At 46.5% G+C, this 17,015-nt stretch overlaps 2 protein-coding genes across 2 annotated transcripts in view; both read left to right on the top strand.

Annotated features, from left to right (window-relative positions):
* Positions 1–95: 95 nt before the first annotated feature.
* Positions 96–11,035, top strand: LOC128408704 (zinc finger protein 25-like). Its single transcript, XM_053378714.1, has 5 exons — positions 96–334; positions 2,173–2,726; positions 3,689–3,796; positions 6,324–6,450; positions 8,609–11,035. Exons 2-5 carry the CDS (start codon positions 2,277–2,279, stop codon positions 9,898–9,900), a joined length of 1,977 nt encoding a protein of 658 aa, XP_053234689.1. The 5' UTR covers positions 96–334; positions 2,173–2,276; the 3' UTR covers positions 9,901–11,035.
* Positions 11,036–13,008: 1,973 nt separating this feature from the next.
* LOC128408825 (zinc finger protein 420-like) overlaps positions 13,009–17,015 on the top strand; it is a 31,444-nt gene continuing 27,437 nt past the window's right edge. The window contains exons 1-3 of the mRNA XM_053378847.1: positions 13,009–13,264; positions 14,718–15,210; positions 16,274–16,400. Coding sequence (XP_053234822.1) covers positions 15,097–15,210; positions 16,274–16,400 — 241 coding nt within the window. The 5' untranslated portion in view covers positions 13,009–13,264; positions 14,718–15,096. The remainder of the gene's footprint in view (positions 13,265–14,717; positions 15,211–16,273; positions 16,401–17,015) is intronic.

The following is a 17,015-nucleotide window of genomic DNA, read 5'->3' as shown; positions in this document are numbered from 1 at the left end:
TCAGAGCTCTCCGCAATTTCCAAGCTTTCCAGGCGCGGGATCGCAGCTCTGCAGCGCGCAGGCGGCCATAGGATTGCAGGAGGCAGCGATCTTCCTCCCCGGTCCTCAGAGGGTTAACTGGAGGCCGGTTCCTAGAGAGGAGCGAAATCTGGGGAGCTGGAGGGGGGAGGGCAAAAGCCTCCCTAGCCAAGGCCCCTCCCCATCCTGCCTTGCAGATCTGGGAAGCTGGAGAGGAGATCCCGTGGAGAGCCGAGGGTGCTTTGCGGCGAGGCTGCGCCCTGATCCTGCATAAGGAGCCGGGTGTTTATTTAAATCGGGGTAGCAGGGAAATCTGGTGAGTCTCTCTCCTCTTGCATTTGGTGAAGGGTGGCCTGGGGGTGTCATTGCTATTTATTATTATGATTGTTCTGTTATGCATGTTTGTGTTTTCATGTTGCAGAATTACCCCGCGTTCTTTGGATGAAGGGCGGTGTGTAAATCTGAATAATAATAAGAATAAGAATAATGATGATCAGTGTTTTTTTCTAAAAAATAATGTTTGGGATACTCTCATTTTGACTCAAGAAAACCACCATTTTATAGCTCAAATAAATACAGTAAATGGACAAAAGTACATAAATTCACAAAATGTTTAGGCATAGCGATCAACGTTTCCCTATTTTTAAGGGAAATTCCCTTATTCCGAATAGGATTCCTCACAAGGAAAGGGAAAAGTTGACAGCTATGTGTTTAGGGGTATGCGTACCCCTGTGTCCACCCCCCAGGGAAAAGCAATAATAATAATAATAATAATAATAATAATAATAATAATAATAATTTATTTGTACCCCGCCCATCTGGCTGGGTCTCCCCAGCCACTCTGGGCAGCTTCCAACAAAGATTTAAAATATATTAAAATGTCACACATTAAAAACTTCCCTGAATAATAATAATAATAATAATAATAATAATAATACCACCACCAGATTTGCAGTAGGGACTGGGAGCCTGGGAAATGCAAGCAGGGAAACGGAAGGGGTGGGTGGGAAGAAAGCCCCCAAGTGGGGAGAAGCCCAGTAGGGCTGGACAAAATGGATATTGACAAGCCGGAAGGTGGGGGAAGAGGAGGGTGGCTGGGATGATCAAGCCTTTGGAGGGAGATGGGTAGCCTGGAAAAGAAGAGACTGGGAGGAGAAAGGAGTGCCATCATCCAATATCTCAAGGGCTGTCACATGGAAGATGGAGCAAGCTTGTTTTCTCCTGTTCCAGAGGGTAGGACTCGAACCCATGGCTTCAAGTTACAAGCAAGGAGATTCTGACTAAACATACGGAAAAAACTTTCTGACAGTCAGAGCTGTTTGACAGTTAGAGCTGGTCTCCTTCGGGAGGTGATGGACTCTCCTTCCTTGGAGGTTTTGAAAGCAGAGGTTGGATGGCCATCTGTCAGCGATGCTTTAGCTGAGATTTATACCTACGGTACCGCCTCTCATGGTATGTCCCACGGAGGACCTTACAGTCTTCAAATAAAAACATCTTGGAGATCCCTGGCCACAGGGAGGTTAGGCTGGCCTCAACCAAAGCCAGGGCTCTCCGTTCCGGAGGCCCGTTCGCAACATGAAAAGAGTGCAACCCGCAGCGGCCGTCTGTGCATGCGCACATTGCGATTTGCTGCTTCTGTGCATGCGCGTGACGTCATTTTGCACTTCTGCACATGCACAAGCGGTGAAACCCGGAAGTAACCCTTTCCAGTATGAGGTAACCTGAAAAAACATAACATGAAGCAGACGCAACATGAGGTATGACTGTATATAGTTTTGTAACGTATATGGTTTACAGTGGTACCTCAGGTTAAGAACTTAATTCGTTCTGGAGGTCCATTCTTAACCTGAAACTGTTCTTAACCTGAGGTACCACTTTAGCTAATGAGGCCTCCCGCTGCCGCCGCCGCGCGATTTCTGTTCTCATCCTGAAGCAAAGTTCTTAACCCAAGGTACTATTTCTGGGTTAGCGGAGTCTGTAACCTGAAGTGTCTGTAACCTGAGGTACCACTGTATTTTGTTATTGCTGTTCTCCTTGGCCTTTAAAAAAAAAATTTAAGGTATCCTTTTTAATTTTCCCTTTACTTTTTATTTTTCTTATTTATCTCCCTGCAATCGATAAAATGAAATATTTTCAAAATGTTCTTATTCTTAGGTATCTTTCTCGGCTGTGAAGGTCTCCGGGTCCTCGCTTCTTTGGCCAGCTTTTTCCTTAAGACGGCATCTGACCGAGTAGGGAAAGGGACACGTTTTTCAGCCATGTCGGAGGCTCCATCAGATCATGCAGTGAAGGTGGAAGAGGCAGAATTGGCTGGCCCAGTGGCAGGGAGAGGCTACCATGCCATTCAAGCCACAGGCAGCAAAGGATGCTGGGAAAACACCCGGCAAAAGGTCCTGGGGGAGGAGGACACACTCAGCTCGGATGCTCGGCGCCAGCGTTTCAGGCACTTTCGCTACCAGGAGGCTGAGGAACCCAGAAAGGTTTGCAGCCGGCTCCACCATCTCTGTTGTCAGTGGCTGAAGCCGGAGCGACACACCAAAGCTCAGGTGCTGGACCTGGTGATCTTGGAGCAGTTCCTGGCTGTCCTCCCCCCGGAGATGGAGAACTGGGTCAGGGAATGTGGAGCAGAGACCAGTTCCCAGGCAGTGGCCCTGGCAGAAGGTTTCCTCCTGAGTCGGGCAGAGGAGAAGAAGCAGGAAGAGCAGCAGGTGAGAGAGTTTCATTTTCATAGTTTTGTGCTGATGGCTGTATTTTCATAAAATAAACAAAAACATTTTTATTGTTTTGGATATTAGAGGCTGCAGCAAAAATAACTTACTTGTTAAACTTTAACTGCTATATTACAACCGGTCATTCCGTTATCCCTTTTCTTCTATTGTTTAGGTATTTAGAATATAAATGTTTAAAAATCCCATATCAATCTATCATCTATCTATTTATCTATTTATCTATCTATCTATCTATCATCTATCTATCTATCTATCTATCTATCTATCTATCTATCTATCATCTATCTATCTATCATCATCTATCTATCTATCATCTATCTATATCTATCTATATCTATCTATCTATCATCTATCTATCTATCTATCTATCTATCTATCTATCTATCATCTATCATCTATCTATTTTTACCCAGGTATTCAGTGTCTGAAGAAGTTTTATTGAGTGACATGTTACATTAGGGCGTCTCCTAACATGTACCGTATTTTTCGCCCTATAGGATGCACCGGCCCATAGGACGCACATAGGGGTTTTTTTTGGGGGGGAATAAAGAAAAAAAAATTTACTCCCCCCCTTCAGCGCGCCCAGCGCTCCGGGCAGCAGGCTGCTATCCGCAGCTTAGGTGCGTCCTGTAGGGCGAAAAATACGGTATTCCATGTATATCCTTTTTCTCATCCATTTCTCTCTTTACTCCCAGAATCTGGTGAGAGACAGTTTCATCCTGATAACCCAGAGATTTCCAATAATATTGCAAAACCCTGCCAGTTGGCCCACTTTCCCTACAAATCCTCTTCAGAGGTGACATCCCACTCCGGACCTAGGGCGATTCTCCTCTCTCTCTCTCTCTCTCTCTCTCTCTCTCTCTCTCTCTCTCTCTCTCCCTCTCTCTCCCTCTCTCTCCCCCTCTCCCTCTCTCTGTCTTTAATCCCTGTTTTCCTTACAGGGCCTGTTTGAAGCAGTGGCCACTGATGTTCCTGAGGCAAAGGAGGCTCCACCGATGCTGGAAAGATCATCTTTTTGTGCTGGAGCTACTTCTCAGCATACAGATCAAGTAAGAGGAGGCATAGGATCATAGAGTTGGAAGGGGACCTGCGGGTCATCTAGTCTAAACCCTTTGCAATGCAGGAATTGCCGACATGCAGAGGGCTGGGAGGCCAGCTGGCTAGCCCTGGCTGGACCGTCTCCTTCCAGGGGCCCAGTGCGGAGACCATCACCTCTGCTCTGACGTAAATCAGCGACCCGGGCTTCTGAGCCAGGGCACACTATCAACAGATCGAATTGTGCACACAGAATAGGCATGAGGCTTGTGGAAGCATACTATAACTACAGATTTATTAATCATAAATCAGGACAAAGAAACATGTCGTCTCTCTCATTGTCTCAGAGAGAGAAGCAAAAGCTATACATACAACGGAAGTTCCCAGCATACTGTGCTGGAATGTAAACAAACATGTGACACGTAACAGTCCCATGTCTGTTCCTAAGGTGGAATGGAAATGTCAACAGGAATATGCCTTCTCTGCAGTGGCTCCCTGTCTGTGAAATGCTCTCCCCAGGGAAGTTCGCCTGGCGCCTTCATTATACACCTTTAGGCGCCAGGCAAAAATGTTCCTTTTTAACCAGGCCTTTGGTTGACCTGATTGACATCCTATACCCTTTTAAAATGTGGCTCTTTTGGGGGTGTGGGTTACTGCTTTCATTTTTATTTTATATATTGTGATCTTTCCTGTGAACCACCCTGAGACCTCAGGGTATAGGGCTGTGTATAAATTAATTAAATTAATTAATTAATTAATAGAAGAAACCCAGCGCTGACTGTTAGTGTGAAAGACAACTCCAGATAAGGCATAAGGAAGGCTTTCTAACCAGGCCTTTGGTTGACCTGATGGACATCCTATAGCCTTTTAAAATGTGGTTCTTTTCGGGGGGGAGGGGTGTTATTGGGTTGTTGTTTTTAATTTTGATTTTATATATTGTGATCTTTTCCGTGAACTGGCCTGAGACCTCTGGGTTTAGAGTAATAATAATAATAATAATGATAATAATGCAGCCTTCCCATATGGGGATTGAACCTGCAACCCTGGCATTATCAGCACCATGCTCTAGCCAATTAAGCTGCCCTGGTTCTTCATAACTCTGTCTCTGGAAATAGTATTAATTAATTAAGTAATTCATTCATTAATTTTAAAATGTGAGTGGTGAGTGGGTTATTGGTTTGTGGTGTTCTTGTTTTGTTCCTGTTTTTATTATGTGTTTTTACCTTGTATTTTTATCTTGTGAACCACTGGGTGAAGGCCTCCCGCAGTTTGGTCAAACTCATGCTGGTAGCTTCAAGAACACTGTCCAACCATCTCGTCCTCTGTCGTCCCCTTCTCCTTGTGCCCTCCATCTTTCCCAACATCAGGGTCTTTTCCAGGGAGTCTTCTCTTCTCATGAGGTGACCAAAGTATTGGAGCCTCAGCTTCAGGATCTGTCCTTCCAGTGAGCACTCAGGGCTGATTTCCTTCATAATGGATAGGTTTGATCTTCTTGCAGTCCATGGGACTCTCAAGAGTCTCCTCCAACACCATAATTCAAAAGCATCAATTCTTCGGCGATCTGCCTTCTTTATGGTCCAGCTCTCACTTCCATACATCACTACTGGGAAAACCCTAGCTTTTACTATACGGACCTTTATTGGCAAAGCAGTTTACAGCACATTAAAGCATCAAACCAAACAATCCAGAAAAAAACAAAAACAAATTCAAGCTCTGTGATTTTTTTCCTTTTAAAATATAGCAAGGTATAGAAATGAAATTAATACTACTATACTACTACTCATGTCTAGGCTCCTTTATTATTATTACTGTTATTAGTATGGTAGTATTAATTTCATTTCTATACCTCTTTATATTTTAAAAGGAAAAAAATATCTCGAAGCCGTTTACAGCACATTAAAACATCAAATCAAACAGTCCAGGGGAAAAAACGAAAACAAGCTTCAAGGAAAATATTTCAAATCCTTCTCCAAGTGACACTTTGCTTTGCCCATATTTATTGACCAACTTAATTTATAGAGCAGCCCCATAGCAGAAGGACTCTCGGAAGGCAGGGTGGTGCAGTGGTTAGAGTGTCGGATGAGGACCTGGGAGATCAGGGCTCCCAGTATGTTTCCGAGCACAATTCAAGGTGTTGGTGCTGACCTTGAAAGCCCTAAACGGCCTCAGCCCAGTATACCTGAAGGAGAGTCTCCACCCCCATCGTTCAGCCCGGACGCTGAGGTCTCTTCCAAGGGCCTTCTGGTGGTTCCCTCACTGCGAGAAGTGAGGTTACAGGGAACCAGGCAGAGGGCCTTCTCGGTGGTGGCACCTGCCCTGTGATACACCCTCCCATCAGATATCAAGGAACTATCTGACTTTTAGCAGACGTCTGAAGGCAGCCCTGTTTAGGAAACTTTTTAATGTTTGATGTTTTATTGTGTTTTTAATATTCTCTTGGGAGCCGCCCAGAGTGGCTGGGGTATAAATAAATTATTATTATTGTTATTGTTATTATCTGTTGCATTAACTGTGAGCGGGAAATGGTCTCTTCCCTTTCAGGGTCTGGTGACGCTCGAGGAGGTGGCTGTGTGTTTCACTGAGGAGGAGTGGGAGCTGCTGGATCCGAGCCAACGAACCCTGCACAGGGAAGTCATGGAGGAGAATGGTGTCATCGTGGCCTTTTTGGGTAAGGCCCCTTGCCACTTGCCCTTGGTTTGGGGATGATAAGACCCTTGTGAAGCTTTTCCTTTTAATAGATTACAAGGCAGGGAGGGTTGGCTGTTCCTTTTCTTCCTAACAATCAAGATGCGTTTTCCCCCTGCTGGTCTCATCTGAGAATAAGATATTTTCTGCCTATTTCCTGCAAGTGCTATGATACGATAACTAGTGGAAATCCATGAAGTCCATTAAAAAAATTTTTTGAGCTATTTTTAAAAGAAATTCGCCAAAGTCTACACCTTTGACACGGGTTGCGGGACATTAAGGCACTTTCTGAAGGGGAGCTGTTTCCGATGGCCGAATCCCGGACGTATGGCAACCCTATTTGCCTCAAGGCATGTTTTCTGGCAACTTATCTAATGTATTCCTTTATCTGAATACATACCAGTCAGAGGGCCTTCTTAGTAGTGGCGCCCACCCTATGGAACGCCTCCCATCAGATGTCAAGGAAATAAACAGCTATCTGACTTTTAGAAGACATCTGAAGGCAGCACTGCTTAGGGAAGTTTTTAATGTTTGATGTTTTATTTTGTTTTTAATATTTTGTTGGGAGGCGCCCAGAATGGTTGGGAAACCCAGCCAGATGGGCAGGATATAAATAAATTATTATCATCATCATCATCTCTTCTCAAATCCAAATTTCCTTCCTCTTGAGGAATCCAGTTTGTTTTATCCCTTAGAATGCTAAGCAGTAGGATGACCACCCTCTCTACATTTCTCTCAAAAAAGGAGGCAAAAGGAGGAAATGTGTTCTCTGCACCCGGAACATAGCATATTATTATTATTATTATTATTATTATTATTATTATTATTATTATTACATTCTGTTGGGAGCCGCCCAGAGTGGCTGGGGAAACCCAGCCAGATGGGTGGGGTTTAATAATAATAATAATAATAATAATAAATTTTATTTATATCCCGCCCTCCCCAGCCGAAGCTGGGCTCAGGGCGGCTAACAACAATAAAACAATACAAAAGTACAACACAAACAACACTCTAAAATCATTCATTATAAAATTAATTAAATTCAAGCCACTGGCAACCATTGGGCCAGAGCTCCGCGAAGATTGCCGAGGGAGGGAGTCAGGCTGTGCCCTGGCCAAAGGCCTGGCGGAACAGCTCTGTCTTGCAGGCCCTGCGGAAAGATGTCAAGTCCCGCAGGGCCCTAGTCTCTTGTGACAGAGTGTTCCACCAGGTCGGAGCCACAGCCGAAAAAGCCCTGGCTCTAGTTGAGGCCAGCCTAACTTCTCTGTGGCCTGGGACCTTCAAGATATTTTTATTTGAAGACCGTAAGTTTCTCTGTGGGGCATACCAGGAGAGGCGGTCCCGTAGGTACGAGGGTCCTAGGCCGTATAGGGCTTTAAAGGTTAAAACCAGCACCTTAAACCTGATCCTGTACTCCACCGGGAGCCAGTGCAGTTGATATAGCACCGGATGAATGTGATCTCGCAGCGAAGACCCCGTAAGGAGTCTCGCTGCAGCATTCTGCACCCGCTGGAGTTTCTGGGTCAGTCTTAAGGGCAGCCCCACGTAGAGCGAGTTACAATAATCCAGTCTGGAGGTGACCGTCGCGTGGATCACAGTGGCTAGGTCAGGGCGAGAGAGGTAAGGAGCCAACTGCTTAGCTTGGCGGAGATGGAAAAATGCCGCCTTTGTTATAGCTGCAATCTGCGCCTCCATGGAAAGGGAGGTGTCGAAGATTACACCCAAACTCTTAACGGATGGTGCTGGCACTAACTGCGCCCCCGCAAGAGATGGGAGTTGCCCCCCCAATCCCATATCGTCCCGTCCCAGCCACAGGACCTCTGTGGTAATTTTAAATAAATTACCATTATTATTATTATTATTATTATTATTATTATTATTATTATTATTATTATTACTCCTTCCTTGTGCTTTAATCAAGGTCTGCCCAACCCTGATCTGGGATCCTCTATTTCAGATCCTCTATTTCAGAGTGGGGTGCTATATTGGGAAATGCTTCAGATTGGGGGGAAGCAACCATCTTAATCCCGCTTTGTATAGCAAATTTTTCTCCTTTCCCCTATTTCCCACAACAGCAATCAATTCTTAGTTAGCGTACTTCTTCAATTTCAGGCTTTACATGTTGTCTCTCTTCTTCTCAGGAGACGAAAGAGCCAGGTGTAAAGAGAAGGAACAGCAGGGGAGAAAACCAGAAGGAAAACCGGAGGCGAGGAGGGAGAAATCTTCTTCCTCCCAAAGGGGCAACATCGCTGAAATCCCAGTGGGAGAGGAAATGGAGGGCGGGAAAGAAAGCGGCCAGTGCTCTTTGTGCGAGGACAGTTTCATCTGCCCGGCAAGCGACGCGGGGGAAAAGCTCTTCGAATGCATCAACTGCCGCAAGAGCTTTTCCAAAAGTTCCTACCTTCGGAAACACCTCCGTATCCACACAGGACAGAAGCCGTACAAATGCGCCGAGTGCGGAAAGAGCTTCAGTCAGAGGACAGACCTCAAGAGACACCAGTGGATCCACACAGTGGAGAAGCCGTATAAATGTCTCGAGTGCGAAAAAAGCTTCACCCAGAAGAGGAGCCTCAGCACACATCAGATGAATCACAGAGGGGAGAAACCGTTTAAATGCCCCGAGTGCGGGAAAAACTTTGCTCAGAAAAATTACCTCATCATCCACCAGCTGACTCACAGGGAGGAGAAGCCGTATAGGTGCTTGGAGTGCGGAAAGAGCTTTGGCCAGCTCAAAGATCTCAACAGACACAGAAGGGTTCATTTTGGGGAGAAGCCCTATAAATGCCTGGCGTGCGGCCAGGGCTTTTGGTACGAAGGCCACCTTAAAAATCACCTCCGGATTCACACCGGGGAGAAACCGTATACCTGTTTGGAGTGCGGGAAGAGCTTTATTCGGAAAACGGACCTCAACAGGCATCAGAGGAGTCACACCGGGGCGAAGCCGTATCAATGTTTGGAGTGCGGGAAAAACTTCACAGAGAAGAAGAACCTCAGTTTACATCAGATGAAACACAGAGGGCAGAAACCATTTAAATGCCTGGAGTGTGGGAAAAGCTTTACTCAGAAAAATTACCTCACCGTGCATCAACTGACTCACAGAGGGGAGACACCATATAAATGCTTGGAGTGCGGCAAGAGCTTCACCAGGAACACTAGCCTTAGCTGTCATCAGAGAATCCACACCGGGGAGAAGCCGTACGAATGCCTGGAGTGCGGAAAGAGATTTGCTTGGAGGAAAAGCCTAAGTTGTCATCAAACCATCCACACAGGAGAAACCGTCGAAATGTCTAGAGAGCTTTACTCAGAACAGAAACCCAGCCACATCTCAAATCAATTGCAGATGGCGAAGCCCTATCAATACCCAGATTGTTCGATGAGCTGCGAAGAAGCTGGAGAAGAAAAAATGTCCGTCTCAATTTTTCTGTGCCAATGATCTTGAATCTCTTCTGTTGTTTTATGTCCAGTTACGCAACAAAAGCCGCAAGATGGAATCACTCCCACCATACCCACCTAGAGTCCTTTTTGCCAGGCGCCTGGAGGAAACATCTCTTGCTCCTCCGACCTGCTCTTTGCCTTGGTGCCAAAGGGTCATGCCACTCAGGGCGACTCAAAAGCCCATCCTGTTTTGCAAATTTCCCTCCCCTTGTGCCAAGAGTTCCAGGGCTAAAAGCAGGAGCCTTCCCCTGTGAAATTTGTCATCCATTTCAACATCCCTCTGCCGTCTCGCACTGCAAGGTTATTCCATGCATGTTTTGGAACTTCTCACAAAGTCTGTCTGGTGCAAAAGTTCCCAAACTTATTTGGCCTACTGCCCCCTTTCCAGAAAAAAATATATTACTCAGTGCCCCCTGGAAACCTACCTTCTTTAAGCAAACAAACAGAAAGATGCAGTGGCAAATTTCTGCTCTTTTAGATATCTGTGTTTCTATCTACATGGGATGCGGGTGGCGCTGTGGGTTAAACCACAGAGCCTAGGACTTGCTGATCAGAAGGTCGGCGGTTTGAATCCCTGCGACGGGGCGAGCTCCCGTTGCTCAGTCCCTGCTCCTGCCAACCTAGCAGTTCGAAAGCACATCAAAAGTGCAGGTAGATAAATAGGTACCTCTCTGGTGGGAAGGTAAACAGCGTTTCCGTGTGCTGCTCTGGTTTGCCAGAAGCGGCTTAGTTATGCTGGCCACATGACACGGAAAACTGTCTGTGGACAATCGTCGGCTCCCTCGGCCAGTAAAGTGAGATGAGCGTCGCAACCCCAGAGTCGGCCACGACTGGACCTAATGGTCAGGGGTCCCTTTACCTTTATTTCTATCTACATATTGCTGGCAGTAAGCATTGCTACACAACAGATGAAACGTACAGTTCTTCAAAATGTTCTTCTTTCTTTACGCTTCCACTGCCCCCTTATTTTTATTAAATGCCCCCTGGTTACACACAAGGCCCTGGATAATAACCCACTTTGGGAAACAGTGATCTAGTGCGAAGTGATTTATTTCTTTTCATCCTATCTTTTTGTCCGTCCGTCCCCCCCCCCCCGCTTTCCCTTTAATAAACCTTTGAAAATTTGCACCTTTGGGGCTGTGTGTATGCTTTGACATTTGAAGACTAAATTCGTCCGCTGGGATAGCTCATGTCAGGAGAGCATGAAGCTCTTAATCTCTGGGTTGTGGGTTTGAGAGCCCCACGTTGGGCAAAAGATTCCCGCGTTGTAGGGAGCTGCGACTAGGTGACCCTATGCACAACCAATAATGGGTTTAATTTTTGGGGGAAATTGTGCACACTTGAAAACATTGGCAGCATTAGGATAAATTCAACAGTGTAAGTAGGTTTTGGTGGATGCAATATTGGAATACTGAATGGTTTAGTTTATATAAAATACGCAGGGATTTATGCTATGTAAAATGAAACATGGAAAGAGAAGGGAAGTCATTGATATTTTAAGGTTGTTTGAATGAATACTCTAAATTGTAAAGCAGAAAGTGTAATGTGTGTGTGTGTGTGTGTGTGTATAAATTTTTAATTTTGAAATACTTTATTGTCACTTGTACAACTTGTATACAGTGAGATTACACGAGCACCCCCCACTCAGCTCTCTTAGTCTTAATTCCCCTCGTTTACTCACACACACACACCAAACCCAAAAGTCAGTTGCCCTGTTGTTATCTTTTCATTCAGCAGCCTAACAGCCCACGGATAGAAACTGAGGGCAGGAGATCAAGAAAGTGCTGGCCAGGGTGTGTATTTCATCCAGTGGATTCACGGGACAGCCCATAATATCTTGTGCTGTATTCACCACCCTCTGTAGGCACTTCCTATCAGATGATGTCAAACCAGCGTACCACACCGTGATGCAGTATGAAAGGACACTTTCTATTGTGGACCGGTAGAAGGAGATCACCAAATGTTGATTGACATTGTTCTTCCGCAATACTCTGAGGAGATGGAGTCTCTGCTGGGCTTTCTTAACCACCTGGGTTGTATTTATTTTCCAAGTGTGGTGTAGTGGTTAAGAGCGGTGGACTCGTAATCTGGGGAACCGGGTTTGCGTCTCCGCTCCTCCACATGCAGCTGCTGGGTGACCTTGGGCCAGTCACACTTCTTTGAAGTCTCTCAGCCCCACTCACCTCACAGAGTGTTTGTTGTGGGGGAGGAAGGAAAAGGAGAATGTTAGCCGCTTTGAGACTCCTTAGGGTAGTGATAAAGTGGGATATCAAATCCAAACTCCTCTTCACTGAGATAAACTCCTAGGAATTTAAAGGAAGGGACTTCACACAGCCCTTCCTGATGTACCGCGGGGCTAGTTCTCCTCTCTTCCTCTGAAAGTCCATCTCCTTTGTCTTGCTTATATTAAGGTGCAAGTTGTTCCCCAGGCACCATGTAGATATTTTTTGGAGCTGATTCATAATATTTTTTGGAGCTGATTCATCACCACCTGTTATTAAACCCATTATGGTGGTGTCATCTGCAAACTTAATAATAATAATGTATATTTGTGTGTGTGTGTGTGCGCACACACACACTAATCTAATCTAATAATGGCTTAAATTCAGCAAATTTAATATACAAACAAGACGGGTGGGCTTCTGTTAAGATCGCATGACACACAAAAATAATTTTCTTAAGGCTTTATTTCTGTATTGCCGGGGGTTGGACTAGATGACCCTTGGGACCCTTTCCCAACTTTACAATCCTGTGATTCTATTGTTTCTCCCTTTAAATGCTGTCGAGGGTCGCCCAGAAACGCCTCGCGGGACAGACCTCCCTGGTCCGATCGGGCCAAGCTTGCATGGTTCTTGCTTTGCGACGGAGCCAGCATGCAAGCCGGCCGGGACAGCTCTCCTCTTCAGAGGAGGCCACGGTCGGCCAGCCCTGCCGGCAGCGGACCTTCCAAAGCGCAATTGTTTGCAAGGATCGATTCGCTGCGCCCGGATTTCGCGTTCCTGCTGCTCCTCCGGCCATGCAAGGGTGAAAACGATGCCGATGCAAGTGAGCGCGGATTCCTAGAGAGGAAGGACATATTTGGGGGGGGGTGGATGCGTGGGGGGTGGAGGGGAGGAGGAGTCCTCCGGAGCAAAGGCGGCTCCCCCATCCTGCTTTGCAAAAAAAGAAAAAAAGCCAGCCTTGGATTGCAGCCGGAGGTTGAATTGCACGGATGCATTTATTCGCTGCAAAGCTGACAGCTGGTTCCTGCTCCTGCCCCATTGCTGCCCCATTGCTGCTTGAACCGGGAGGTCGCATTCCCCCCCCCAGCCCTCCCCGTACATCCCTGCAGAGGAGAACTGTCCTTTGTCCTTCCCATTCACGTGAGTCTCTCCCCCCCCCCTTTTAGCCTTTGGGTGCAATGTGTGGGGCTGGGGAATGAAGGGGCTGGAATCCCTCCTTTTACCCCCCAAGTGGGGATCAGACAGCGCCTTGGGGTGGGGGAAGGCCCGGGGAGCACAGAAGAGCGAGGCAAGCCCCCCCCCAAAAAGAGCACCCTTTCCTGGTGTGGATCATCAGTTTCCTTAGGCAAGAGGGAGTTGGGTATGTACGTTCAGCCCGGATGAGAAGCGAGTGGTCTCTCCATCCTTGGCAGAGCTCGGGTGTGCCACCTGTCAGGGATTGTTGAGCTGTGATGTCGGCGTTGCAGGGTGGGGGGCTGGGCTAGATGGCCTTTGGGGGTCCCTCCCGACACGACAGTTCGGTGATTCTGTGAAATCCGCAGAGCGCAAGGCTTTATCTGTATGCTCGGCGAATGCTTCTGAAGGAGAGCACAGAAGGAGAGGAGTCTTATGCTCGGGTCCTACCACTTTGGTGCGATTCTGCAGCAGGGCTCCTCTCAGATTCCCAATTTCACGTGCAGCTGATCCAGGATATTCTTTTTACGTTGAGGAGCTTTGCTGTCTGGCATTCTGAGGGTTTGGCCTTCTCGGTGGTGGCACCCAGCCTGTGGAACTCCCTCCCACCAGATGTCAAGGAGAGGAGTAGCCATACAACCTTTAGAAGACATCTGAAGGCAGCCCTGTCTAGGGACGATTTTTTAATATGTAATGTTTTATTATGTTTTTATATATGTTGGGAGCTGCCCAGAGTGGCTGGGGAATAATAATAATAATAATAATAATAATAATAATAATAATAATAATAATAATAATAATAAATTAATTAAAGGTGCCACCAGGACCCCTTGGTGTTGCACACTGGACAAACTCCTTTCCCCTCTTTCCTCTTGTTGGCATCTTCTCTTTCGTTAGCAAGATGGCTGGCTAATATCTCCAGACAACCAAGAAATAACAGCCATAATAATCCGTGATTGATCATGCCTGCTTTGGAGCAGCTTAATTTCTCCAACATCCCCAGTTAAAGATGATGCAATGTGAGCCTCTTTTATGGACACATCATACATTAAAGCACCCTGATGCCGGTTCGAACAGCTCTTGTTCCCAGAAATCTGGGAGCTGTAGTTTGTCATAAGGGTGCGTAGAGCTGGAGGAGAGACACCCCCCACCCCAAATTCCCCTTGCAGAGCTACAATTCCCAGAGTTTTCTGTGAAGTGGGATTGACGGTTAAACTAGCTCTGTGATGGAGAACCGGGATCTCTCCTGACAATGCTGGGCACCCTTAATAACATTAATTTGGGTAAAACGGTCCCAGATTATTAAAGACCTTATGGTAACAACTTGAACTTAGGCCTGGTAGTAATTCAGCAACTGGTGGAGGTCCCTAAGCAGGTTCTGCATTGCAGAAATGTATTGTTCTTCTTGTTGGTTTTGCAGGACCCACATTTTGGGGGGCAGATTTTGCTTTATGGTCGAAATTGGCAGAACAGGGAGGCGTTCTTTGAACCACCTTCGTGGCCCTGCCTTGGAGCGCAGATGGAATAAGTAGACTCTGCTTAGAGAAGCTGTTCGTATCATCTGGACGGGGAGAAGCAGAGGATTCTGGGAAGGACCCGTGCAGAAGATCCTGAACGAGGAGGACGCCCTCAGCTCAGATGCTCAACTCCAGCACTTCAGACGGTTTCTCTGCCACAGCCTGCCGAAAGGTTTGTGGCTGACTCCATCATCTTTGCCCTGAGTGACTGCGGCCAGAGCGATATACACGAAAAGCCCGATCTGGTTCTCCTAGAGCAGTTCTTGGCTGTCCTCCCCCCAGATGGAGAACTGGGTGAGGGAACGTGGAGCAGAGACCGGTTCCCAGGCGGTGGCCCTGGCCGAAGGTTTCCTCTCGAGCCGAGCAGAAGACGTGAAGCAGGAGGAGGAACAGCAGGTATGATATGATAATCTTTATTGTCATTGTCCCATACAAAACAACGAAATTGAAAAAAATCTACATCAGACATTCAAAAACCAACAAGCCTGCTATCCCAGCTATCCCAGCCTGGTTAGCCCCCTAAAAACTCTGATACCCCATAATTGAATACAATATACTCACATAGAGACTACCTTGTTGTTATTGTTGTTTAGTCGTTTAGTCATGTCCGACTCTTCGTGACCCCATGGACCAGAGCACACCAGGCACCCCTGTCTTCCACTGCCTCCCGCAGTTTGGTCAAACTCATGCTGGTAGCTTTGAGAACACTATCCAACCATCTCGTCCTCTGTCGTCCCCTTCTCCTTGTGCCCTCCATCTTTCCCAGCATCAAGGTCTTTTCCAGGGAGTCTTCTCTTCTCATGAGGTGGCCAAAGTATTGGAGCCTCAGCTTCACGATCTGTCCTTCCAGTGACTGAGACTACCTTACACTGCGTTTAAAACTAAAATTGCAATTGGATAGAAACTGTTTCTCAGGCAGCTAGTCCTAGTCTTTATAACCCTGGACCTTTTTCCAGAAGGCAGAAGCTGAAAGAGATCATTTCCGGGGTGCGCACTATCCTGCGCTATCTCTGCAGCTTTCTTATGGCACCTGGCAGCATAGATTTGATCTAAGGTGGGAAGAGTGCATACAATTATTCTTTCTGCAATCTTTATAACCCTGGACAGCATTGTTTTTCCCTTGACCGTGCAGCTCCCAAACCACACACCTCCACAGTACAATGGTAAAATGCCATCAACAGGTCCTTTGAGAGATTGTTTTTGCGGAGGCTTTTCAGAAAATATAACCTCTGCTGTGCTCTCTTCATCAGGTCTTTGCTTCATCTTGGTGGTTCCAGGGGGCTGAGAATATTTTCTAAGGACGTTGCCAAAGTGTGCAACGGTTGTCCACTTTTCACCCGTTCTGGAAGTCCTCCAAGGAGAGGACCGCTCATTTCTTTCCTAATCTCTCTCTCTCTCTCTTTCTCTCTCTCTGTCCCCTCTTTTCTCTTTCTGATCCTTGCTGCTCTTTCAACTGCAGGGACTATTTGCAGAAGAAGCCGTGAACTTTCCTGAGGCAGAAGAGGACCCGTCAGATCCCAGGCAGATGCCTCTTTCCAAGTGGTGGATCAAGCAGGAGGAAGAAGACGAAGGTGCTCCTTCGTTGGGTAAGGATTCACAAGACATTTCCTAGCTTGGGTCTTCCCCTCTTTGAGCGGGTCTCTCTTGTTTTCCCTTGAGCCTGTGTCGGGGAGGAGCTGACTCCACCAAATGCTTACCTTCCGTTGTTCAGGAATTTATACAGTCTTCTCTGGAAAGGCGATTTTGTGGGAATTAAACTCTAGTTCCCATAGTAGCAGACAGGCCTGGGTCATTTGACCATTTAGCTGTTTCTCTTTTCCCTCCTATAAAAACTACGCAAGACACTCTCTTTTTTTCCTTTTTTGTTGTTGTTGAAATATATACCGTATTTTTCGCTCCATAAGACACACTTTTTTCTTCCTAAAAAGTATGGGGAAATGTCTGTGGGTCTTATGGAGCGAATTCGTGGTCCCTGGAGCCGAATTGCCCAGGGGCAAAAAGCAGATTGTTGTTGTTGTTTGTTTTTTTTTTGAAAGAGGGAAGTGGGTGTTGAAACAAAGCCGCTGATCGTTTGCCGATCGGGAGAGAGATAAGGGACGCTAGAGATAAAGGAGGCTGCCTGGGAGGGGGGTGGTAGTAAAGACAGCAAACTTGCAAAGGGGGGAAACAGGAAGACTAAAGCAATAAGGAGAGAAATTAGA

Source organism: Podarcis raffonei, chromosome 2 (assembly GCF_027172205.1).
Source record: "Podarcis raffonei isolate rPodRaf1 chromosome 2, rPodRaf1.pri, whole genome shotgun sequence".
In the NCBI taxonomy this organism is placed as follows: domain Eukaryota; kingdom Metazoa; phylum Chordata; class Lepidosauria; order Squamata; family Lacertidae; genus Podarcis; species Podarcis raffonei.
Note: the sequence above shows the minus strand (reverse complement) of the source record. Positions and strands in the feature narration are given on the sequence as shown.

What these genes read in the sequence shown, in the direction of transcription:
- LOC128408704 (XM_053378714.1), top strand. Translation starts at nt 2,277, where the DNA reads ATGTCGGAGGCTCCATCAGATCATGCAGTGAAGGTGGAAGAGGCAGAA. An exon ending in AGAAGCAGGAAGAGCAGCAG is followed by an intron (nt 2,727 to 3,688) that starts GTGAGAGAGTTT and finishes TTTTCCTTACAG; the next exon opens with GGCCTGTTTGAAGCAGTGGC. An exon ending in CTTCTCAGCATACAGATCAA is followed by an intron (nt 3,797 to 6,323) that starts GTAAGAGGAGGC and finishes CTTCCCTTTCAG; the next exon opens with GGTCTGGTGACGCTCGAGGA.